Source organism: Equus caballus, chromosome 8 (genome assembly GCF_041296265.1).
Source record: "Equus caballus isolate H_3958 breed thoroughbred chromosome 8, TB-T2T, whole genome shotgun sequence".
In the NCBI taxonomy this organism is placed as follows: Eukaryota; Metazoa; Chordata; class Mammalia; order Perissodactyla; family Equidae; genus Equus; species Equus caballus.
Window position 1 is genome coordinate 8,841,669 of NC_091691.1, and position 26,928 is coordinate 8,868,596.

Genomic DNA, 26,928 nt, shown 5'->3' on the forward strand with positions numbered 1-26,928 from the left:
CACGGCCAACCGAACATTCCCAAAGCCGGATCCTAGGGCACTCAAATTTTTGTCAGAAACCTTCAGTAGCTCTCAGCTTCCTAGGGGATGAAGACCAAACTCCTTAATCTGAAAACCTCTTCCTTCCTCAGCAACTTGCAATGCCCCTTGAAGAACTTCTTGCTCCCTTTCTTTCTGCCCTGTTCCTGGAGATTATTCCTCCATCTCACCCTATCTCATATAACCCCTTTTTGTAAAACCCACTGACCCCTCTAGCCACGTGGAATCGCTTCTCCTCACTCTCAACAATGACTGTCTGGGTCAGGGACTGGTCCTCAGTTCATGGCAAGAAGAGGAGCTGACTCTTCATAGTACACATGAGCCAGAGAAGCCCCTTCCAACTAGAGCCTCTCTGGACAGCTCGGGATAAAGTGAGGGTGTCGCCCACCAGCTTAGGATCGCATACGTGACGTGGTGACTGCAGGCGGCTGCTTAGGGCGTGGTAACCGAGCGCTGCCCCCACACCAGCCTTCTGCTGGACAGCAGACCCTCCTTCCACTCCCCACACACGGCTGGGCGGGAAGCTACATGCTGGAGAGTTTCCAGCTCCAGACCACAGCTGACCAACCTACGGGTGAACACCTGATTCAAGATGGACTCCTTTTTCTGGAATCTTTTAGGCTTGAAACCAAGAATGTCAGGCCCAGGGATATTGGGGGTGCTGTGTCTCCCACCAAGTAGGTGAAGAGAGAGAGGGGAATAAAGCAGATGCACAGAAGAGAAGACCTGGGGAGGGGAGGCTGGCGTTGAGCCCTGCAGCAGCACTCTCATCATGGCATCCCTGATGTCACCCAAGATCCTCAGAACACGTTCCCCTTTCTGCTCAATGGAGCTTGAGCTGGGTTTCTGTTAAGTGGAACCAGCAGTCCTAACCAAGCCTGAGTAGCATCCAGTTTTTATCTAGGAAAACTGGCGAAGGCAAAAGAAGGCAAGGAGAAGAAACTAACACTGATGAGGGAGCAGAACAGTCTTTATCAGAGATCTCAGTTCAGCCACTTGGGAGCCGTGCATCTTAGATTATGTAGAGAATGTCTCTGATGCTTGATTTCCTCATTGTAAAATGGAAATCTGGACACCATCTCAGAGTTAGTCTGACGATGAAAAGAGACGCTGCATATAAAGCTCTTAGTGCTTGGCGAGCACCCAAAACATGATGGCTGCTTTTACACTCTCACTGCACATTTACCATGAGCCAGGCTTTGTGTTACGTGCTCCACAAACATCTCACAGAACCCCCACCACAATGACAAAGGCAGCATGAGGTCCAATGAGGAGAATAAGGGCTCAAGCACTGAAGTGACCTTTCTGAGGTCACTCAGCCAAAGCTGGATCTCTCTGAACTGAAATTCCCTTCCTTCCTTGTCTTTTCTTTTTTGAAGAGGATTAGCCTGGAGCTAACATCTGCCACCAATCCTCCTGGTTTTTGCTGAGGATGATTGGCCCTGAGCTAACATCCGTGCCCCTCTTCCTCCACTTTATATGTGGGACGCTTGCCACAGTATGGCTTGGTAAGTGGTACGTAGGTTGATGCCCGGGATCCGAACCAGTGAACCCTGGCCCACTGAAGTAGAGCGCTCAAACTTAACTGCTACACCACCAGGCCGGCCCCTTTTCTTCTCATTAACTTCCTCAGATGGTCCTCCTAAGTCCCAGAAAGAGCCAAGTCCAAACCTGTTGATCATCTTGTCTTTCAAAACCCTCTCTAAGACTCCACTCCAATGTGGGGTGTAGGCGTGCAGATTTATGGAATGTGAGCCAGACGGGCTTTGTTAGAAACTCCAGCACATCTTGTGTGTTCTCTGCCATGAGATTCTCCACGAGGTGGATGGGCCATAGGAACTGAAGGTATTAAGTCAACTTTCAAAATTCTTACCAGTCCCCTAAGATTCTTAATAAATGTTGTTTGAATTGAAGGGTTAAAATGCCTGGGGCCTAAACACAGACTCCTGCACTTTGGGGAGGGTTTAAGACACTTACTTTCAAAAGCAAGCTGCTCAGAAATGTCAATTTTAGTCTGTTCTAATTTCCTAGGACTTAGACTGTCACAGGTAACAGAGTCCATCTTTCAATGCTACAACTAGAATCTCCCCAAACTAGAATATCAAGGGGAGATTTTAAATATGATACAGAAGCTCAAAATCTTAGAAGAGCAAGGAGCCCAGATCAACCTCTTCACATGAAGTGAAAAAGAGAGGCCCAGAAAGCTGAGATTTGCCCCGGGCCTGGTGTGAGGCAGGGCCTGGCCTGGTGCCCTGGCCTGCCACATTCCTGGGGGGGCTCACCCTCACCCCAACTCTGCCTCCCTAGCTGATCCTACTGTCTGCCCTGCCTCCCACAGAATCAAAAAGATTATAAGGAGGGGATCATAAATCATTTTTCTCCCCTGAGTTTATAGTGTTCCTTTCTGAGGAGTTCAAAAGCACTCAGTAATAAACCAGGGTGATGAGTTTATGTCTTTTGCTTTTAAAATGAAACTTTATTTGAACTCCTGGAGAGGCATTTATGTTTTTTTAATTTAGGACATTCCTCTCTTGTTTCGAAGTTTCACCCCCCTGGCACTTTCTGTGGGTGGGTGGGTGACGGGGGAGGGAGAGGGGTCTGTGTCTGGCCCTCCCCTGTGCTCCCACAGGCTTTTCCAAAGGCCTGACAGAGTCCTCCCTTCTATGATTTTGAACAAGTTTCAACATCTATATAGAGGAGTCCCTCCCCCCACCTCGATGTTGACTTGGCTGTAGTTTCTTTCTTTCGTGCCTCTCTCCACCGTCTGCCTCCTTCTTGCCATAGCCCCCAAGAGCAAAGAGAGAAAACCAGGCTGTCTACAGATCAGGCTGCCAGTGAGCATCACTTTGTTTTCTTTACCCTAGTCTCTTGCTACTACCCTTGTGAGCTCAGAAAAAAAAAAAATACAGTTAGCAAAGTTAATAAAATTGAAGCTGAGAACTACACTTTAAGAAGATGAGAGAGAAAGAGAGAGGTATCGAGACAGGCGGAGGGAGGGAGGCAGGGAGAGAGAGAGAGGCAGGCCTGACTCATTGCACCTCCTGTACCAACCAAGGTTTTAAACAAACGTGAAACTGTCTTGATTTGTCTGGCCCAAGCATTTTTGCTAATGATTTTATTCAGGTGTTAAGCCAAATTTCAGTAACTAACCACGTGTAAATACTGCCAGGCCGCCACACAGCCTCTCCAAACAGAAACATGGGGGGTCTGTTGCTTGCAAGCAGGTAGAACCACATGCTTAGCTTCTGGGCCCCTGCATTCAATAAATATTTGGTGAACGAATAAACCCAAGAACTACTTAATGATTCAATATATGTCTAGGGTTTTTATTCCCCCGGCTTCACAGGCCAGCAGGCCAAACCATACAAAGCTCTTCAAGTAAAACCACTATTGGGTTGTTCCAGGTGGTGGAGGAAACAATTGGGTTTTCTGAGTGACTTCAACACCACCAAACCATGGGAGAACAACAGGGTATCCCGGGGAGCCCTGTTGCAACCCATTTATAGACACAACAGATGCAAAGGCAGAGCCCCACCAGACTGGGGCAAAACAAACTTAGCCAAACTGCTGAGCCCTGCATAGCAGCAGCTTAAGTCCAGGAGAAAATATTATATTAGGAACATAATATCTACAAGGAAAGCACTGTTCCCAACCTTTGGATGTAGCTGGCATCTCTCCTATGAAAACACTAAAATATTCTCAAGGGGGTCGCCGCTTTCCTAGCATCATAAAGCAGCTCTGGCCAACCATTTAAACGATGAAGTATCAGGGCCTGGGCCACCTAAAACATCTTGATTCAACTTCATGAACTGTGAACCAAACAGGTAATAACTCCAGTGAGGGTTTTTTTCCACCCTATCAAAGAGCAAGAGAACTCGACAAGTCTCAGAAGATACTCAGAAGACAAGCGGGACACAAAAATCACAAACAGATTAGACCCATGAGGGTCTCCTGGGCCACAAGTCTTTCAGGAGACACTGCTGGGCTATTTTCAAATCTGGGAAAGGCTCCTTCACCAGCAGCCTGCATCAGAACCACCTCTTCTCTGGCCTGCATCTCCCAATATCCCATGAGAGGTCAGGAACCAAGACTGTTTTCCCCCCAGCTGTCTCCCCAAAGTATCTAGAATAGTAGCTTCTGAGAATATAAAAAACATTCAGACAATAACACTATCCTTAGGAGATACCACCTTTCCTCCAACCAAAATTCTAATAACCTTCTCCAAACCTTTCTCTATAACAAAATGATCCAGTTTAAAAGAGGCTGTTACCTGTTATATTTTAGGATCATTGACAGATGGCTTTCCAAAATAAATTTATTTCTATCTTATGCTGCAGTCAGAGGCAATGCTGTCCCTCTTGGCTAAACAAAGTCTTTTTTAGTACTTTTAAATGGGATGACAGCAGCCAATGGCAGCAAACATTTTTTGAGAGCTTACTCTGTGCTACACGGTTGCATCTCATCTCATCTCCTAACCATCCTATGAGGTAAGTTCTAATACAGGACCATAATTGCTGTCTGCCATTCTGAAACCAAAAAAGCTCTAAAACCCAAAACTTTTTCCATAACTTACTTGGCAGCAAAACTTAATGGACCTGAACTCATCTGGAGGCAAAGCTGACCTGAACTAACATGAAGGTATTTAGATTTTAGTTAACCCACTTTTCTTTTCTTTTTTTTTTAGGAAGATTAGCCCTGAGCTAACTACTGCCAATCCTCCTCTTTTTGCTGAGGAAGACTGGCCCTGAGCTAACATCCAAGCCCATTTTCCTCTACTTTATATGTGGGACACATACCACAGCATGGGTTTTGCTAAGTGGTGCCATGTCTGCACCCAGGATCCGAATCAGCGAATCCCGGGCCGCCCGGAAGTGGAACGTGCGATCTTAACCGCTGCACCACTGGGCCGGCCCTTAGTTATCCCGCTTAATGTGAATATCTACATAGCTTGCTACACAGATATGAATGTGTTTGATTATTGAGTGCTGCCCCAGATCTCCCCGGGGGTTACTTAATGTAAAATGTGTGCACCTTAATACCTTTCCAAACTCCTCAAATCTCAGAATTCTGAAACATCTGGCCCCGAGGGTGTAAGATAAGGTATTGTGAATCTCTATTATCAACCCATTTCTCAGACAAGAAAGTGAGATTCCTTCAGGAGAAATAACTTGCCCATGGCCACACAGTGGACCAGAGATGGAGTCGACTCTGAGGCTGGCAGTCTCCATCACAGTCCAAGCTTGTAAGCACCACAGTGGGCTGCTACAAGACAAGTCTTGGTCCTCAACCCACATCACTTCAGCTAGGAAAGAGTGCTGCGCCCACATGGCTGTTCCCTGTAACCAACGATGTGAAAACTGAGGAAATGGGCGAGTGGAGAACACGCATCGGAATCAGAACAATTCGGAGGGCCCGGTGCTTACCTTGCCCAGGACAGTGAGGCATGGTTTCGGGTCCAACTCTGGCTGTTCCAGCTTCACCACTCCTACCCAGCCATATTCATACAAGTCCTCTTCGTCATTGTTATTACACAGGCCCAGTGGGTGCATCTAGGAAACAAAACGGAAAGAAAACTTTAATACGCAGGTTGCAGATCTGCTTGACTCACACTGTGCATTTCTGACGCTCAACAGTCAAAAGTAACCTCAAAACTAAGTTATATGGGAGGGAGACATTTTTCAACCCATGGGGAATCCTATTTCAGGACAGTGAACTGAACACTGGAGAGAAAACAACAAAGCTACTATAAATATGTTTTATGGATGCTTTTTCACTAGCTTTGTAAATAGTGGTCACCCAAGGTAGACACCAACCGATGGGATGCAGGGAAAGAAAAATAGCATAACTGCCATGTAAATACCAATCTAAATTGCTAGGAAATAAATACCATAACATTAAGTAGCAATTACCAATGAGACCAGCGAGGTTAGCATGCAAGACTATTTGGCTTCTAGACGTTAACAGCACATCTACCTCAATTTATGCAAGAAGACCTGGAAACACATTCAGGAATTTATGGAGAGACCACTAGACATATGGCAAAATCACCAATAGAATTAATAGGCTGTTTAAAGGCTATCCCTGGTTAGCAGGAAACAGATGAAATTCTTTGAGGTTTTTTCAAAATTTGCAAAGCACAAAATCATAAGACAGGTAGAGGAGCATCGTCAAATTTTCACTAGTAAAAGTGCAGTAGTTGAGGTCTGAAAACAGAACAATCCTAAGGTTTGTGCTCACGGTTCCATCACTGAGTTGTATCAGGCCCTACTATCTGTAATAACAATCCAAGGACAGGAAATCCTCGTGGACAAACAGAACTTATCAAGAAGTTCACGAGCCTAGCACAGTGCTAAACTCTTTAAATAACTGCAAGAAATAAATCTTTCGATTCACAGGATGTTAGAGACACAAGAGGCCTAAGAATCCATTGTGGGAGACAGAATAATGGCCCCCAAAGACATCTGTGTCCTAACCCTCAGAATCTGTGAGTGAATATATTACCTGCACAAGAGACTCTGCAGATGTGATTAAGTTTGAAATAGGAAGATTATTGTGGACTACCCGGGTGGGCCCAATGTAATCACAAGGATCCTTATAAGGAAAAAAGGAAATCATGGAAACAGAGAGGAGATGTGACAATGGAAACAGGGGTTGGATGATGTGCTTTGAAGATGCAGAAGGGAGCCATGAGCCAAAGAATGCAGGTGACCGGCATCCAGAAGCTGGAAAAGACAGGAAAGGGACCCTCTCTAGAGGCTCCAGAAGAAATGCAGTCCTGCAGACCCAGTTTTGATTTCTGACATCCAGAACTTTAAGAGATAAATTTGTGTTGCTTTAAGCCACTGAGTGTGTAGTAACTTGTTACAGCAGCAAATAGGAAACTAATACATCTACCTTATTATCCCCTACTCATTTTACAGATGAGAACAGAAACTCAAGATAAGTAACTTTTCCAAGACAACACAGCTAGCAAGAGGCCGCACCCAGAGGTGACTCAGCCTTTAGAGTCACAGTCCACTGCCTTCCCACTCCATCTGCTTAACTTTAATGGCTTTTCCTCCAAGAGCTGGGCATCCGATTGGGGCAAAAAGACTAAGTGATAAAGTCTCTAGGAAAAAATGCTGCCAGCTCTCAGTTCTGTCGTATTAGAGGGCAACATGAGTTTAGTGCAGGCGGCAAGAATTGCTGGAACGATTCGGCAGGCTTTGTGCAACTGCTAAGCCTTGAGCCGAGCTTCAAAGAAAGAGTTAGGCTGGTCAGGGGAAAAAGGAGAAGGGGGCAGGCCATCTTTCCAAACCTCGGAAGGAGGAGCTAAGGGCTTGAGGGGTAAGAGGAAGGAGACCAGCCTGATCCATATGGATGGCCACAGTCGACACGGAGAAGGAAAGAGATGAGCTCGAAAATTAGGAAGGAGTGTGGACACCAAGAAAATACCACAGGTACTTCGGCAGAAAGGTGGCACACTGAAAATAGTTATTTGAGGTAGACGGGTTTCTGGCAGAGCTGTGCCTGGACTCAAGAGGCATCAGTGAGTGGAGGAGTGAAGGGTGTAACCCAGAGATGAGATCCTTGGCGATTCAATGAAACAATATGGAAGAGGGTTGCACAAGCCCATGAGGCAGGTGAGCACAGGGGGCTACACGGGGTGGCCAGCAGCTGTCTTTATAGTGGTGAGGATAACCCACTCCCTGGGAATTCTAACACATGAGATGGAAAGCCCTGGAACATCCAATTTTTGGATAAGTCCTTAGGCTCAAAGAGCGTGTCCAAAGGACCATGAGGGTTCTGCAGTTCAGCGGACAGCACAAGTTTCTCTCCAGCTGCCCCTGAAGACCTCAGCCCACTCTAGGATGTTCGATGGTTATTAAATGCTGAGCAGCTTGAAATGCAGACCTCTGACTAGAGAGGGGCTAATCGAGGGTGATAAGCCAATCGTGTCAGAAGTCAGTCACCTCTAACCTCCAGGAAAGGGATCCCAGCCCAGCTCAACTCAGCTTCCCAAAATCCCAGGTCAAGTCATGTCAACAGCAACCTCACCACTGACCCGTTTCTACAGTATTCCATGATATTTTTAAACTGGCCACATGATTTGGAGGTTTCCAGATGGAGAGTTGCTTTTTGTTAATCACACACACATAAGGTTTGGCCAATAATAAAGAGCTACGCTGGGCGAGTACAGGTATCATGCAGGTCTAAGATGCATCAAAACTTTACTGCATCAAAACTTTACTGAAGAAGGAAGCCAGACACAAAGGCTACATATTGAATGATTCCATTGATACAAAATATCCAGAATAGGCAAATCCACAGAAACAGAAAGCAGATTAGTGGCTGCTGGGCAAAATGGGGAGTAACTGTTTACTGGGTACAGGGCTTCCCTTGGGGGTGAGGAAAATGTTCTGGAATCAGATGATGGTGATGGATGCACAACACTGTGAATGTATTAAGCGCCTCTGAATTGTATACTTTAAAATGGTTTAAGTGGTGAATCTTCTATCAATTTCACCATAATAAAAAAGTTAAAAAAAAAAGTTCCAAGAATTTACTCAGAAATGACTGCCTTCAGCTAACATGGGGATCCACAGTAGAGAATGATGTGGTTTCCACCCTTCCAGGGCCTAAGCCAATTACAGTAGCCCTTCTGGAAACCTGTGCTGCAGAACACTAGCCCTGCAAGATGAAAACCAGGTTCTTGAACAAGTAACTAATGCTAAGAAACACTTCTTATGGATTCAGGATTTACATTTGTAAATTAAAGCTCTGCGGAGACCTAAGGTTTAAAAAACAAAAGGTTTCTTTAACCTTTGCGAAAACCAGCATTTCTTACCCTTTGATTATACGCCCATTTTGTGTTTAATACAATCACACCGTTTCAGGGGACACATTTTGAGAAATGCATACACACATGAGAGAATAAACCTAAAGCACATATGATTCAAATGCTGAGCAGTCATGACACAAAGAGTAAAGGCTATGGTGGGAAGAGAGAGGACAGTCGAGGGCAGCTGGAGAGAAGGGGAGGGCTGAGAGGGTGGGCAGGATGTGGAGAGAGGGGGAGGAGGCAGAGGATTAGGAATGAGAACCCAGAGCAGTAGAAGCAGAGGAGATGCCCAGGCCTGGCCCTTTGCAGCCACGGTGAGGAGGAAGTGGGCCTGACCAGGCTAGAGGCTTGTGTTGTGGAGGGGCAGAACCCAAGCCCACAGGAGAGGCATGTCAAGAGCGCATCCTCAGACATGCAAAAATCTGAACTATGTAAGCCTCAAACACACCCACCGGTCCCCTCAGGTTTGTCAGGCCAGGAGCCCTAGGCTACACTCTGCTGGGCCCTATCTCGCTCCTCCGTAGTCAAGCCCTCCCATTCTCCATCAAGACTCACCTATCAAATCTTCTGCTGACACTGGGGTTACTGAGAGCAGCTCAAAATGTTGGCTCTGTCAAGGGTGTTGACTTCTAAACAGGGATCAAAGACTTAAAAACCAAAAGGAATTTTTCTAAAGTGCCAGTAGGTACAATTGGTTGGTGTGGGTTGTTAATTTTCCCGTGGAGGGCAAAGAGGCCACCAATATCACATCTTAGAGATCAAAAATCTACCTCACGATCTCTGCCACCTTCCCAGCTCCACTCGAGTTCCTTCTCTCCTGAGTTCCTGACTCCAGTTTACATCTCCAGGTGCCCAAACTACTGAGCCTGTGAATTCAATCTCAGCCACACCTCACGTGTACCTGGGCTCATCAACCCATCTGCTGAAAAGATTCAGGCCTCTGTCAGCTCGCCCCTGACCAGAGTGTTGGCTTCCAGAAATGCCTGCCACCCCAGGTTTCCAAACATGTACACCTTGGGGTTCTCTATTCCCAAGGGCTCCAAGTTATGAGGCCAGCAGAATGTTTTATAGGGAGGTACAAGTAGCCATATCATGAACATATTCATTCATGAACTGACCTGTCTCAAAGGATGGAATATTCTAGGCAAAGGTATAAAATGTAAACATATATGCAAAGTCTAGGGAAAGTGAGGGGGAGAGCTTTCTCATTAATTGAGCATCTACTGTGTTAGTCTGTTCATGCATTTTAATTTTCTAATCCTTACAGCAACCTCTTGCTAATTATTGGAATATCAGATGATATGGTGACTAGACCATGTAAATAAGTTGCAAACTAGAACTGCAAATCAGCGATCAATGCAGAATATAATGGAGTTCATAAAAATCATACTAGTCAACAACAGTTCCAAGCAAAGCCAATGGCAAACACTCTGGTGAAAGGTTAAAGAAGAAATCCACACGGAGCTTCCATGGAAAATGATCAAAGGATTAATACAGAACTTTGGAAAAAGTGAGAGAGTCCTCTAAGATTTTTAGAAAAATAACTTTAGACGATCCTGCTGTTGAAGTCAAACATAAGAGAAGAATGCCACATCCGTACTCTCATACAATTTTCCCGAAAATATCCCAACACTGCCCACACGGGATTCATTCTTTGTTTATTCTCAGAGATCAGTACAAAGCTGAAATTATAATGTAACTTGTTAAATTAAAAAACAATTATTTTCAGTTTCCATTTTCAAGATAAAGCCCAAATCAAACCCTTCTTTCTACTATTTACTAAGACATATTAGCCTCTAATTTAAAGAGATCCCATAGTTCTTTTCTGGTTACAATCATCTACAAAGAATGAGGACTACCTACATATGAAATGCATACATTTTCCTGAAGATTCAGCTAGACATTGCTTCCAGAGGACTGCTCCAGACAGTCGTTACATAAAAACCAGGCTTGTTAATTCATATAGGTTGACACCAGCCAGTGACATACAGGCAGTGACTACATGTAAGACCTGTGTGCACTTCTTTTTTGAAAAGCTTTTATTTATTTATTTTCTTAAAGATCGGCACCTAAGCTAACAACTGGTGCCAATCTTCTTTTTTTTCCTTCCCAAAGCCCCCCAGTACATAGTTGTATTTTCCAGTTGTGAGCGCCTCTGGCTGTGGCATGTGGGACGCTGCCTCAGCGTGGCCTGATGAGCGGTGCCATGTCCGCGCCCAGGATGCGAACCGGCGAAACCCTGGGCTGCCGAAGCAGAGCACATGAACTTAACCACTCGGCCATGGGGCCGGCCCCCTGTGTGCATTCTGAATGCTTAGTCATTTAGAATTAACCTTAGGACACATTAATGAAGATGTTCAAGCATTTTAACACTGAACTTAATGTGGCACACAAGCATTTAAAACTTACAGGCATTTCTGAGTTTATTTTCTTAAAATGTTTGGACGTGTGGAGTTTACCTGATCAGATGTTTGAAATTTAAGAAGTTTTTGCCTTAATACTTTTAAGAAGGTTAAAAATGGCTGAATCCTGTGTAAGAACTCAGGGACATCGGACAGAACTAGTAATGAAAAGCATAAAGAAAAACTCAAACAGACTGGGAAACCTAAAACGGAACTTGACAAAACTCACTGCACAGACAACACTGGAGAAAGGGAAGAATAGCCTGAAACGAGAGGACAAGCAAAACTCCCGGGAGAAGCCCCCAGAAGAACAATGCAAATAACTAACAAGCTACAATTAAAGTGTGACGATACAACAGAAAATACGTCCAGTGTTATGACTTTGGTCTTGTGCTATCGGAACAATTAACTTTGGGACGTCAATGTCCTTGCTTAAGTCAAGGGATGGAAATGCCCAGTTAGTCCTTTATCGGGAGGTCCGACACTATTAGCAAGTGTGGCCCTTGCTCTCTTACTCCTGATTGTGTTCAAAGGGGTGTTTTGGGATAGAAAGAATGAGGACTTTGGAACCATGCAATCCTGTGTTTTTAAACCTCATTCCTGGCTCTTATAAGGCACATCTCCTTGGGCAGATGACTTGATTTCTATAAATCTCCATTTTCTCATCTGTAAAATGGGGCATCTGCCTCAACAGGCTGCTGTAAGGATTCAATGAGATAAAACACACGACCACAGTAACACAGTAGATGCTCTGTCGATGGGAAACCTCTCACTTTCTTCACTTTCTCTACACTTGTCATGTTTGCTTGCACTTTATGCCTTTACCTAGAATACTCTGTGCTTCAAGACGAGCTTCAATGTCACCCCTTCTGTGGAGCTTTCTGACTGCACCAATACAGCTAGTTGCTTCCACCTCCCAAATGCTCTATATGGTGCTTACCACAGTTCCTTCAGCCTCCCTTTTAAGATGGGCACCTGCTTCTAGAAGGGCAGTCTTACTCAGAGGTCCCCTTTCATCCCACCCAGAGCCTTGTGCCCAACAGGTGCTCAATAAATGACTGCTGGGGGACTCCTTTCAGCCTGCTGCCACTCCTCCTGCTCTGTTTTTGGTAAGCCACTTGGGTCTCTGCTCGGCTAAGTGAAGGACCAGCAAATAGGTTGGGATTTAATCACATTACTGCATGAACATAAAAAGGCCTTGCTCTTATAGTTGTTGACTACCAAGTCACCAAAGACATTCCCTGGGCAAAAAAGATTTACTGGCAATGGCATAGGAGCAAAGGCTGTTCCTTCTTGGCCTGCCTGTGGAACCCCAGCAGCTGGGCATGCAGAGGCATGAACACTTCCTATATGCAGAGAACACAACAGTGCTGCCCTTCACTCAGGTGGACATGACAGCACCTTACAAGGGCAGTGGAGGGAGAAGAAGAACAGAGGATGTCTCCTCCTCAAAAGCAAAACCTCAAATTTTCCCACCCATGTCCGATCTCAGAAGCTGCTGTCAGCTCCAACAAAACAAGGGGATAAACCAAGAAGAGGCAGGCATGGGATCCAGGGCACAGGGAATTCAACAGAGAAGAGAAATTGATGACAATCGGAAATCCCAGGATGACAGCTGATGCAATCAGCCTGCCAGGGACCAGAAGGATGAAGGATGCAGGAGAGCCACACAAGCAAGCAAACAAACAACAACAACAACCTGAGTCATTACCCAGTGGGTGTGACAGTACCAAGAAGAGTGTTCTAGTTCTGAACAAAAGAATTAAATGTGATAATTATGTAGCAAACTAAAGCAATGGGGAGAGGGGAACAATTATTAACTCCAGAAAGAACCAAAAAGTTACACCAGAATTATAAACCACAATCAGGATAAGGCCTGGCTGAGAAGAATGACAGCCATAATGATGTAAACTCTGGTCTAAACGACAATCGTGATATAACTCTATAGTTGTGTGTTGCTTAATGATGGGGATGTATTCTGAGAAATGTGTTGTTAGGTGATTTCGTCACTGTGTGAACATGATAGACTATACTGACACAAACCTAGACGGTATAGCCTACTACACACTATACGGTACTAATCTTACGGGACCGTCATCCGAATATGTGGTCCATCGTTGACTGAAACATCTTTACGAGACGACAACTGTACTGGAAAAATGTAGAGATGGGAAGTATGCGAATGTTGTGGGGGGAGAAGGGAGAGAAGGGGGTGAAGAGAAGAAAATCTTCATCTTCCATAGCATGACTAAAAATAGGAAGCAGCAATATATGCTTGTTATTTAGAAATGATTCATCGAAATTTAGAAATATTCACAGAAGTGAATAGCAGAAGAAACCACTAAATAAATGAAAATAGTTGCCTCTGAGAATTAGCAATCAGGGATGGCAAGGGTGGAACAGAGGAATGTTCTTTTTTATTAGAAGCCATGAAGTACTCTTTGCCTTTTCATAAAAATATACACGCACTATTTTGATTAAAAACTTTAAATGCACTGCTGGACAGAAGTCCCTTCCTCCAGGTACTGCAGCAGATTCTATGGGTCCTGTTGGGAAGCATTCCATCAGGTACAAAGAGAGACCCCAAAGGCAACCTGTATAGGACAGTGGACACTTGGAGGGAGACTCTGTCTGGGACGGCTGCTCTGGGAGCCATCCAGGACCCGGGCAGGGATGACTGAGAACACGGCACAGAGATGACTCAGGGAGACACGGTGCAGAAAGAACCAGCAGCTCTCACCACCCCCACAACCAAAAATAACTCCCAGGTGGCACCAGAGTATGATGTAGATTTGGGTGTTACAGAGATGGCAGACACAATAACCAAGGTGATTGTTTCGAGAAGCCCCAATTTTCTCCCACAGACCGATCCTATAACTTCTAGAAGAGGCCCTGAACATCCCACTTAACATTTCTTTTTTCTTTTTTTTGGTGAGAAAGATTTGCTCTGAGCCAACATCTGTTGCCAATCTTCCTCTTTTTTTTTGCTTGAGGAAGACTAGCCCTGAGCTAACACTTTGTGCCAGTCTTCCTCTATTTTGTATGTGAGTCACTGCCACAGCATGGCTTGACGAGTGGTGTGGGTCCGCACCCAGGATCTGAAACCACGAACCCAGGCTTCGAAAGCAGAGTGCACAGGACTTAATGACCATACCATGGGGCTGGCCCTCACATATCTGAATAAGGAGCTGCTAGGGCAAAAGAGCAACAACAAGCAATGCGTATACCCGCCCATCATCAGTGCAGCTATAGAACATCTGGTTTTGTACTGAAATATGAAGACGGTCCTTCTTCAAATTTTTCAGAGCCCAATGAAGTTGACTATCATGGTTTCATTGTTTTGTTAGTGGACAAAGAATCTACCAGAACTTCAAAGCCAAGACTATGTCAGACAAGGTTAAATATCTGGAGAAACAGACTATGTTCCCTTGAGTACGGTACATCAAGCCAAGCTTTGAAAGCAAGACCAGCTCTTTAAGAAGCTTTCAGTACAAAATCCTTGAGATATACTGGTGCACTTTCCACATGTCGGAAAGGGCAAAACTGAAACCAGGGCTGGTGGTGTTCTTATCCAAGGTTACAATATCTCTACACTCCACTGAAAGTTTAAAATAACTTCAAAAGGGCCGCCTGCTTCTAAGTGGGTTACTGTTACACAGGAGCCAAACACTGAACTAATAGGAGGAGAGATATTTCACTCTGTAATATTATCTCATCGAAAAATTCCTAGGGATTTAAAAGGGAAACTTCCTTCCTTTTGTCCTCTTGCCGCTGTCGGCCAGGGTAGGGTGTCACTGTGGTACAGAATTTCACATGAAACAACAGCCCCAGACCTTTTTCTTAAAAGGTGTAGTGGCTAGAAGCAAGACATATAATTTATGTGAAAGAAAGGAAAGGACAGCCCCACCCATATCTCGCCTGAATCATAAGGATTATTTTTTCTTTACTGTGTACAAAGAAACAGACAACTCTCTTTTGCTCTTTGAACAAACCTAGCCTAAACCTTTTTCTGGATCTAGAATCCAGAAGTACCTGAATACAGTTTTTTTCCCCTGTTGTCATAGCAATGGGGATGGAAATTGCACCAGACACAGAAAAGGAGCTGGCTGTTGCAGCTGTTTGCTGGAAACTTCCAAATGGCAATTGCCTGAGGATTAAACCAGCATTTCTTCCCTGAGGGTGCTGGTTTTCAGAACACTAAGCTGGAGTCTCCTGTAGTGGGTGTCACTTTTTAGAGAAAAGCCAACAACAAGCTCTGTCCTATTTGGCTCCTCTGTACCAAAAGAACAACCAAGAAGTTGCCATCAGGACCTGGGGAAAGCAGCAAGTGTTCCAAACCCACCTTCTCACTTGAATATCTCCCATCCCCTGGATTTTCATTTCGCCGGATAATTATGTTGAAACTTAAAAACATGACGCTGTGTACATCTCACGTCTGACTTTACAAACCTTCATTTAGAACCTCCATTTCCAGTTTCAAATAGGTAAGGAGATGTTTCATTTTTTTTTAAAGTATCCAACAGACTAGAGAATAGCATCTGAAAACATTAAAGCAAAAGCGAATTCTAAATTCATTTTTAAAGTGACTCACCCAGCTACCAGATGACAAGTATTGATCTCTACACAGAAATCCACTGACAGAGTTTTACTTCAAATTGCAAGGCAGTTTAATAAAGGACACTTGATTATTCTTATAAAAAGGTAAGGATTAGGTACTTACACACACCAAAGAGTTATTAAATTAAGAAGAAATACGTTGGAGGGGAAAGGATAAAAGTGGAATTCTCAGTCTTCTAGATTTAAAAAGAATACTGTAAACCAACAAATCATTAAAACTACATAATGCTGGTCTGAAACTAGGACCAAAGAAAGTGGAAATGAAATTCTAAAAACACATTTAAATTTTTATAAGATCTTGTGACGCAAACCAGGAGTAACATAAGGATGTATAAAGGAATTATTTAGTAAATCCTGTTGGGACAAGTGAATAGCAATGTAGAGAAAAGTTCAGTTTGGCTATCCTAAGTTATTATGAGAAAAGACGAGGCAACACAAGCAAAGGCAATTCCTTTAGGACAACTGACAAGATATATAGTCAACAAAGGGTTCAGAAAGAACAATGTATTCTTAAAACTTCTCCATATGATCAGTAACAGAATAAAGATACAACAGAAAGGAATGAAACGACAGAGAGTTTAGGGATGTATATAAATAGTTTATAGTAAGAACAGAAAAACCATGAACCCTGTTGCTGATTAACGCACAGCAAAATCACCAAAGTGAACCAGTGCTAAACCCACCAAGGGAAGACTGTAGGGTATATGCAAACACACCTGGCCAAACTACAAGTTGGCTCGATTTGGGGGTAATCAGTCTAGCAATAAGCAACAAAGCCCAAGCTCCTTAAGCTTTTCTTTCTCCCCTAATTCCATTTTTAGAATAGACCCTGAGGAAGTAATCCAAAACAAAGAAGTAATTTTATATGATGAAATCTTCAAGAAGTCCTTCTCCAAACCGTGAAAACTTATAAAAATGCACCCCGGCCACAACTAGAAGGACCCACAACTAAAATACACAATTATGTACCGGGGGGCTTTGGGAGAAAAAGGAAAAATAAAATCTTTAAAAAAAAATGCACCCCCGCCCCCGATTATGTAATCAAGCAAAACAATGTGCATAATTTATGGCATATTATGTAATCATAAGAAGATAATGATGACAATAACATGACATAAAAAGTGCCAGGTATAAAGTTTTAAGAAACATTTATGTGCAAAATGACACCTATGGGCTGGTCCAGCAGGGCTGAGCACACCCTTGAGAACGCTCTCCGAACGCGCTGGAGGCTGGAGAGCCAGGCACCGCGTGTGTGCGCTGGCTGCCAACGCAAGCACAGGCTGGCTGCGAGGGCTCCGCAAGAAAAACACAAGAGAAGGTTTACACCAGCATACAGGGCGGATTCAACAACACTATTCTAATCAACGATGACAGCAGTGTAGCTCTGGTTATCCGAACACTTCGAGCTTGTCCAAGAGGACCACCCGAGCACAGAAATACTCTATGAAGTGACACCATAATTTCATTTCCTTTCTTCAACACATACAAAACAGACAAAAACACTTAAAACAAAGCTAAAAATCCTTTCACCGTATGCCCGAAAAAACACATCCCCAAATATTACAATAAAGTGCAAGTGAGGGGTTCTCTATAAAATAAAGATGACTCCTGAGATTTAAGGAGTTTCTTACAAGGAACCAATGGATATAATAAGCCCGGCTTGCTGTACTCTTGAGTAGTTTTCTGAATGCAAAGAAAGGAAGGCCTCTGAGAGGTAGGTTCACTACATCTCAATCAAGATTCTAAGTTCATTTTTATTTGGAAAGTCTCTTTAATTGGAAAAACATAGAAAGTAAGACGGGAGGAATAATCCAACATTTACCAAGTAACTGTTCTGAGAAGGGTATTCTTAACATAGTGGTAAGAGCAGATACTTTAGTGTCCAGCCTAAGAGCAGAGCCTGTCATTCTATGCTGATACCACAAGCAAACTGTGCTAGAGTCACAATATGTTGGACATGGGCTTTGAGCCACTGGCTGGAGGGGATCCCAGCGCTGCCACTTAACTTCTGTGTGGCCTTGGAAGAGTCAGGTAACCTCCGAGCCTTGTTTCTCCATCTGAAGGGCAGTGCTGACTCTGCACTGTGCATGTATTCGTGAGGATTAGATACAAGGTGGGTCCACATGCCCGGCAAGCGGGAAGTGGGGCAACAGACATGACACCAAAAGCACAAGCAACCAAAGAAAAAACCAGATCAACTGTACTTCCAACAAAATTAAAAACTTTTGTGCTGCAAAGGACACCATCAAGAAAGAGAAAAGACAACCCACAGGATGGAAGAAAATATGTGCAAATCATATATCTGATAAGGGACTAGAATGTAGAAAGAATTCTTACAACCCAATAATAAAAAGACAAATTACCCAATTAACAAATGGGCAAAGGATCTGAATAGATATTTCTCCAAAAAAAGATATGCAAATGCCAATAAGCACACGAAAACTGCTCGACATCATTAGCCATCAAGGAAATGCAAATCAAAACCACAATGAGATACCACTTCACACCCACTAGGATGGCTGTAATCAACAAGATAGAAAATAACAAGTGTTAACTAGGATGTGGAGAGATTAGAGCCCTCACACACTGCTGGTGGGAATGCAGAATGGTGCAGCTGCTTTGGAAACAATCAGGTAGTTCCTCTAACGATTAAACATAGTTACCTTCTAAGCCAGCAATTCCACTCCTAGCCATATAACCAAGAGAAACGAAAACATACGTCCACACAAAAACTTGTACATGAATGTCTATAAGAACATTATTTGTAATAACCAAAAGGTAGAAATAACGCAAATGTCCATCAATGGGTGAACAGGTAAACAAAATGTGGTATACCCATACAAGGGAAGATTATTTGGCCATAAAAAGGAACAGAGTACTGATACGCACTACAACAGGAGTGAATCTTGAGAACGCTATGCTGAGTGAACGGAGCCAGTCACAAACGTCCACATCTTATGTTACTCTATTCATATGAAAGTCCAGAATAGGGAAATCTGTAGAGACAGAAAGTAGCTTGGTGGTTGCTTAAGGCTGGAGAGTGGAGGAATGGGAGGATGGGGGTGGGAGCTAAAAGTTACATAGTTTCTTTTTGAGATGAATTTAAGTGTTCTAAAATTGATCGTGGTGACAGTATATAATTCTGTGAATATACTAAAAAGCCTTGAATTGTACAATCTCTACAGGTGAATTGTATATGTGTGAATTATGCCTCAATAAAACTGTTATTAAAGAGTTATGCAAATAAAGAGCAAGTTAGAAAAGAAAAAACAACAGAAGGGCAAAACTCTAATTACCATCAGGGGCATGGTGTGATGAAAAGGACACAACCCTGAGGTTCAGTTCCACATCCATAAAAGAGGGATGGCGCCTGCACTGCCTGAGCTGGCACAAGCCAACGTACTTAATAAATTAGGAATCCAACGTTGGAGGATAAGGGGGTATATTAGGGTGTACAGCCTAAGAGAGAAAGGGCTCTAGCCAGGGGCCAGTGCCACCATGAACAGAGTGAAAACAGAAGGATGGGTGGAAGGAGAGTGGGGTGGAAATGGAACTATCCCCATTCAACATCCCCAAGACCACGTAATCAAGAAAGAAACCCACCACAAAGAATGCAGGAAAGCAGGACACCAATGATAAATCCACAGCAGGCAAGAACCCTGGGCGGGGGGCACCTTGGGTTTCTTGAGGACTCACTAGCTACACCCATAGGCTACAGATTCACCCTATTTCATCCCTGCTTCTCTGTAATTGCCCTGGTGAGTTTCCAAACCAGAGCGCTTCAGGAAGGGACACCTGATGATGATCACCTGATTAAAATATCCCTGCATAGTCTGCTAATAGCAGGGATGGGGGATAAGGAGGAGAGGAAACCACAGGCTCAAACATTAAAGCAATAAATTATATGCTGGGCTTTGCCACCCTGTATGACCTTGGGCAAGTCACATAAGTGCCCCATTCTCTCTGATCCTGAGAGTAAGGGGAATGCCTGCCACCTGCCTACCCCATGGGGGTTTGGGGAGGATTAATGAGAGAATGTCTGAGCTGTGCTTCAGGCTCTTTGCAGACAGCCACTATATATCAGGAATTATTAGCACAAGCTAGAACAGTTTCTTGCCTACTCCTCACCTCATTAAGCTACCTATGCTTTATTACATCTGCTATAAAAGTTCCTGTTCAAAGAAGAGTGGACTGGGGCGGTCACAACCCAGGCTGGGTCTGCCCTGGACAATCCTATTAAAGCTACTCCTTAAACCCACACTCGTTAGCAACAGGGCACCTTCAAAGTTTAGTACAGTGACTGGCATTTGATACCACAGATGGATGACAAAAAGGCCCTCTGGACTTCTTATTTTTAATTGAGATCCTTTGCTTTGTGTTACCATTCCCCACCCCCCAAAATTCTGGGGCACTAGGTTAGGGGGGCATGCAGGGGACAAGCTCCTGGAGTCTTCAACTACTCAGCTCTTAGGTGTCAGACTGATGGACAGGTTTTTGTAGTGTCTAATTTCAAGGCTACCAACTAAAGAAACCAGGTGGCTCTTAGTTCACATACAAAGAAACCTGTATTTATGGTGTTTCTAAGTGAGGGTAAGGCCATGTGGTGCGAGTGTGTATAACAGATACAAAAAACTATACTCCATGTGTGTCTCTATCTTCAAGGTTGAGTAAACTCGACATTTATTCCTAGAAAGCTCACTAGCCTTGGTGTGTATCAGGAGAGACGTCAGAAAAGGGTACCCAAGCACTTCAGGTCAAAGGAGGAGAGATCGTGGGCCTGTGAGCCGGGCGGGGAGAGGGGAATGACTCGGCCATGCCACCCTCGCATGTACCCACATGGGCCACACAGGCAAAGGCTTGAATGCCTATGATACTCAGTCAACAGGAGAGGACTTGGGGGCAGTGGGGGGATCGTGAGGTGTGCTTCAAGGCCATCTCCCACTCACCTCCCTGCCTCCCCTGAGAGGCTGTCATAAGACAATTTCTTATTACCTCCCGGGTTCTGATAAAGATGAGGCTTTCTGTCCCGCTCCCCTCGGAAGAGAGATGCAGAAGATAAAAGCGCTCATTTGTAGGCTAGAATTGACTCCTCAGCAACGGGGCATCCCACAAGTCATGCCGTAGTCATCTGGCCCCTTCTGTTTCAGCATCGTACCTTTTTGGTGTGTGGGACAAAGACCGTGAGGAGCCGGCACCTTTGTCTACTCTTCCTTTTGCTGTCTATGCAAGTGATAAATGGTCTGAATCTAAAAGGGGCTCACTGTACCTATACCAGCTGGATTGGTCAGGCCTTGGCTTGCCTTGTCATGTGTGCTTGACTAAAGGGTGCACCCAGCTCTCACTTTGCACCAAAGCTTTAGGTCAAGATGACAGGGTTGCTTCCCAGGGCCTGTCAAAAGAGAAGGCAGCACACTCCAGGGCAACGAGCAGAGCCTTAGGCCCACACAGACCAATTGACGCCTCCTAGCACAGACAGGATCCTTTCCTTCTCAGTTTTGTTATCCACACATAGGGATCCCAATACAGACATTATAAAGTTGTTGTAAAGATTAGAGATAACACGTTAAACTTCCAGAGCAGTGCCTCGCACTAAAACATCAGTGATAATACTAAGAGCTGCTAACACTTACTGTGTGCTTGCTGTGTTCTAGGCACTGTTTTACCAGCTTTATAGGTGTTAGCTCATTTGATCCTAACAATCTTTGAGGGAGGTATTCTTAGCATTCTCGTTTTATAGATGAGGAACCCAAGACAGAGAGGTTCAGTGATTTGGTCAAGGTCACACACAAGGAAGTGGCAGAGCTGGAATTTAAACCTAGGCAGCCTAGGAGCCCGGGCCTTTTACCACCCCGCCACAGCAGACATCAAATATACTCCCATTATTGTCTTGCTGCCGAAAAGAAAGTAACATGCTTTACCCAATCCAAGTGCTAAGAATGGTTCCTGTTCTAATATCTTCTTAGTTATCTGGCTATGCCTGAGTTAAAAATAAAAAAGAAATAACAATGAGACAAAGAGAAGGGCCGGCAGGGATCTAGATAACGGACTCGAGAAGTGATGGGTGATCCAGTCTGGGGGGTGGCAGAGTCATACACCAGTTAGGGACAAGGACAAACAGAGCTTCATGACCCTCTGCCTCCACAGGCCAAAGGCCCAAATTTAAGAACATGCAAACGTCCATAATACATTCAGCCAAACGCTGGGTCAATTAAGACAGACGTGGCAATGGAAATGAAAATACCAAATCCAGGATGGCCACATTTGGCAGGAAATCTCCAGAGAGGGAAATACTATTTCTTAGGCTACTTCATAAATGCCCAAGTATGTGATATATTACTGATTTATATCTCAATCCCCTGATTTTGATGCCTTTACTACATCATAAACCCACCCATAGCACCCTCATCTCAAGCACACTCTACCCACTCGATAAATCAGTGACCTTCCTAGTACGTCTCCTGTCTACTTTCAGATATTTCTCCCCAAAGCCCTGTTTTGCCAGTTCCTACCTCTGCAAAGGTCTCAGGTCCTTGTCTCACTGAAGGAGGAGGATGTAAAAAATGACATGTTTGACCTTGGATGGAAGAAAATTACCAATCTCTATCAATTTTCCGAACCTCAAGAAAAAAGTAATACATAATAGCAAACAATGAGTGCACCAACTTGGTCCAGCAATATGTTAAGACAGGAAATCGCCCTTTTCTTTTTTTCACTGCGAGGTGGTGTAGGGAGTACAGCAGGTATTGGATTAGTCTGTTTGTTGGTACAGGAGGGTACCCCATCTCCTTCATCAGGATGCGGCTGAGCCACGGCCAGAAGCCAGGAGACGACGCACAGCTCCGGAGAAAAAGATCACCTGCCACAATAGGAGCTGCAGCAAGGGATCTTTTTTGTCTTGTTTTAAAGATTTTATTTTTCCTTTTTCTCCCCAAAGCCCCCTGGTAGGTAGCTGTGTATTTTTAGTTGTGGGACCTCCCAGTTGTGGCACGTGGGATGCCACCTTAGCATGGTCTGATGAGCAGAGCCATGTCCACACTCAGGATCCAAAACCTGCAAACCCCGGGCCGCCAAAGCAGAGCGCGCAAACTTAACCACTCGGCCACGGGGCCAGCCCCCAGCAAGGGATCTTTAACTTACACCTAAGCTTGGAGAACTGACTCCAGATCACTAGGGATGTCTGCTTAGCTGGTTTACCACTCTGAGGAGAGGTGGACAGAGCCTGGGCTCTGGGCCACAGCCTGAACTCCTCTCTACAGCCGTGGCCCTGAGCATGCCATTTGGCCCCTCTGAGCCTAAAGGTTCTTCATCTATAAAACACGGGAAAAAACAACCCAATTTGTACAACTTCCAATACAGTATGTAACAGAGGGTGGCCACTCAAACACAGGTCCCCTCCCCATTCAATGAGGCTAAGTTTGTGGCTGCCTAAAAGCAAACCTTAACTGGAGCGTAAGCAACAACCTACTGTCTTAGTATTTAGGATTAAGGCTTGAGATGAAGCAGAATTGCAGACAGGAAAGAAAAAAAAAAAAGACAGGCCATCTTAAATTGTAACTTCCTTGTAGGCCATCTACCTTCTCTCTTGTGGGAGTTTTGGAGACTTTTGCTTTATCCCTATGTTGGGCTATTTCACTGCTCATGTCTGAGGGTGGACTTGCGGGTTTATTTTAATTCATCTCATTAAGCAAAGCACTGTGTGTGTTTTCGATCTGAAAATTCATGTCTTATATTGCTTCTGGAAAATTCTTAGCCTTCAGCTCTCTGAATAGCGCTGAACCTGCTACCGCCCTTTACTCTCTTCCTCTATAACACCTATCAGATCTGCGTTCGAGGCTCAGCTGGGTCTGCCCTCCATGTCGCCCAATGACCCCATCAAAATACTTTTATTCCTCCTCTACAGTATTCTGGGTAAAATCTTCAGCATGTCTTCTGATTCACTAATCCTATCTGCATCTTTGTCCAGTTTGGAGTTTCATTTATGAAGATTTAAATTTCAATGCCTATTTTTTATTTCCAACTTTTGTATGTTACTCTTTTTCATATCTACCTATTAATATTTCCTTTCTGCCTGTTGTGTTTCATATTTTCTTATTCTTTCTTGTAGCTGTAATTCCTTCTTTCATCTCTGATAATTCTAAACACCCCTTATAAAGCCATTGTCAGACTGCTGTATTTTCATTTAACCTCAAACAAATTAATTTCTCATTGTTGACTTTGTTGGCTATCTTCGTGGAGTTAATTCTCCTTAGATGCTTTGTTATTTTGGTTTGCAAACCCAAGGAGTCAGTTAGTTGGCGGGGGGTGGGGGTGGGGGGAGCAGTTTGGGAGGTCTTTTCTGCACCCCGACTCCCACACTGGTTACTTCTCCCAAGATCCCTAAGCCTGGAAAAGGTCTTGTATTGACAGATCAGGACCCCCAGGACATAGGGATACTGGTAAACTTCAGTCATCACACCTCCAGGTGGCCTTGGCCCAAGTGTGAGCTGCAAGGCTGTAACTGTTTCCTCCTACTGCCCTAGGTTTCACCCAGAATAAAAGTCTTGAATGTTTTTAACCTCCTTTCACAGCTGGAGCAGCCCAGCCCAGACCCTGGTTTTAAGGGACAAGTCTGGCTCCAGTCCCCTCCCCCCATGGGCTACTTTTAGTTCCCACTGCCCCGCCGGAGTGAGCAGGGATCCATTCCCGACTTCAGACTCACAGCGCAGAGGACTGTGGCTTCAGCGTCAATCTTTGCTTTGTATTTCTGTTCCACTTTTTTCCCTAGATATGCTTATCTTGTTTTTGAGAATAACTACATCTTTAATTTTCTTTTTATATTTAGTGTTTGGAACCGGGGGTAAAGGGAAGTGATTCAAAATTAAACTTACACACTGAGCAGAAGGTGATTGATTAAACAAATACTAAAAGGAGATAAAGGGAATGAGTCATGCTTGGGGGAAGAAAATTATTCCAGGCAGAGGGAACAGCAGCAAGTGCAAAAAACCTGAGGCAGATCTGGCATGTCTGAAGAACAGCAAGGAGGCTAGAGTGGCTGGAACAGAGTGGGCAAGGGGGATGGAGAGAGGAGAGTGGGAGGAGAAAAGGGGAGAGAGGTTACAGCAGGCCAAACCACCAAGGATTTTATAAGCCTTCGTAAATGATTGGGAAGTGAGTGGTAAATTCTGAACAGAGTAGTAACATGGTCTGACTTACATTTTACAGGATTACTCTGGCTGCTACCTTTGAGAAAAGATGCAGTGGGGGCAGTGGCAGGAAGTGGGAGGCAGGTAGATGAAGGGACATTAGTTAGGAGGCTCTTGCAATAATCCAGAGGGTAAATGATGGTGGGCTGGAACAGGGAAGCAGAAGCAGACGTGGTGGGAAGCGGTTGGATTCTGAATCTATCTTGAAGGTAGAGCCAGCAGAATTTCTTGATGGGTTGGACGTGGGTGGCAGAGAAAAAGGGGAGTCAAGAATGACTCCAAGGATAGAACTGCTATTACCTGAGATGAGGAAGAATGAGAGAATAGGTTTGGGAGAGAATTCAGTTTTAAACACTAAAATGAAGGTTAGGCTTTCTTATTTGACTACAAAGATAAAAATTACTATAAATTCAGGGGCTGGCCCTGTGGCCGAGTGGTTAAGTTCGCGTGCTCCGCTGCAGGCGGCCCAGTGTTTCATTGGTTTGAATCCTGGGCGCGGACATGGCACTGCTCATCAAACCACGCTGAGGCAGCGTCCCACATGCCACAACTAGAAGGACCCACAACGAAGAATACACAACTATGTACCGGGGGGCTTTGGGGAGAAAAAGGAAAAAATAAAATCTTAAAAAAAAAAATTACTATAAATTCAAAAGAAGATTGAGAACTATTATCCAGAATATATAGAAAACTCTTAAAGCTCAATAATAGGAATGCAACCCATGTTAAAAATGGGTAAAAGATTTAAATAGACACTTCACAAAGAAAAGATAGGAATCACAAATAAACACATGAAAAGATGCTCAGCATCATTAGTCATCAGAGAAATGAAACAGAAAACCACAAGAAGATACCACTACCTACCCACTAGAATGGCTGAAATTAAAAGACTGACAATATGAAGCGTTGGCGAGGATGTGGAGCAACAGGAACTCTTATACACTGCCTTCGGGAATGCAAAGTGGCACAATCCCTCTGGAAAACTGTTTGGCAGTTTCTTATAAAGTAAAACATGCACCTAACAGGTGATCCAGCCATTCCACTCCTAGGTATTTACACAAGAGAAATGAAAACATTTGTCCATACAAATCTTGTACTCAAACAGTCATAGCAGCTTTATTTGTAGAAGCCAAAAAGTGGAAACAACCCAATATCCATCAACAAGTAAATGAATAAATAAAATGTGGTATATCCACACGATGCAATACTACTCAGCAATAAAAAGCAAGAAAACACTGACGCATGCTACAACATGGATGAACCTCAAAAACCTCACGCTGAATAAGATAATGCAGACTTCCTCCCCTCCTCCTAAAAGGGGTACACAATGCATGTTTCCATATATATAGAATTTCAGAAAAATGCAAACTCATCTATAGTGACAGAAAGCATATCAGGGATTGTCTGAGGCTGGGGTGGAGGAAGGGATGGACTGCCAAGGGACAAGAAACTTTCAGGGGTGATGAAATGTTCTGCATTTCCAATCTTTAAATGGCTAGTTTGTTGTATGAAAATCTCTCAAATATGTGTGTTTTTTTAAAAAGGAAGTGGCTGAATTCAGGGCAAAGACAACATTCTGAAGAGAGATTCAACACCTCTACCATGGAGCTCTACAACCCAACTCAAAGTCACAAGCATCCGAGTGGTAACCACTTGATCATTACCAACAGCCTCAGTTATGCAGATGGGCTTTTAATTCATAAATACATGATGACCTGTAGAGGTGGAGAAAAAAGTGAACTTTCATATTCTGATTCAGGTCTAGCTCAGAAATGGGCCACAGAAAACTAAAAAGGAGACAACAACCCAGTAATGGCCGTGGAAAACCCAAAAAGAGACCAGACTGTTTCTAGACAGCCAGTATAAA

The 26,928-nt window shown here is 44.1% G+C and overlaps 1 protein-coding gene across 2 annotated transcripts in view; it reads right to left on the reverse strand.

Moving 5' to 3' along the window:
* The window catches only part of ZNRF3 (zinc and ring finger 3), a 150,554-nt gene that overhangs the window by 53,548 nt on the left and 70,078 nt on the right, over positions 1-26,928 (reverse strand). For both annotated transcript variants that reach the window (XM_023646917.2, XM_070219812.1), the window contains exon 2: positions 5,463-5,588. In XM_023646917.2, the coding sequence (XP_023502685.2) occupies positions 5,463-5,588 (126 nt within the window). The remainder of the gene's footprint in view (positions 1-5,462; positions 5,589-26,928) is intronic.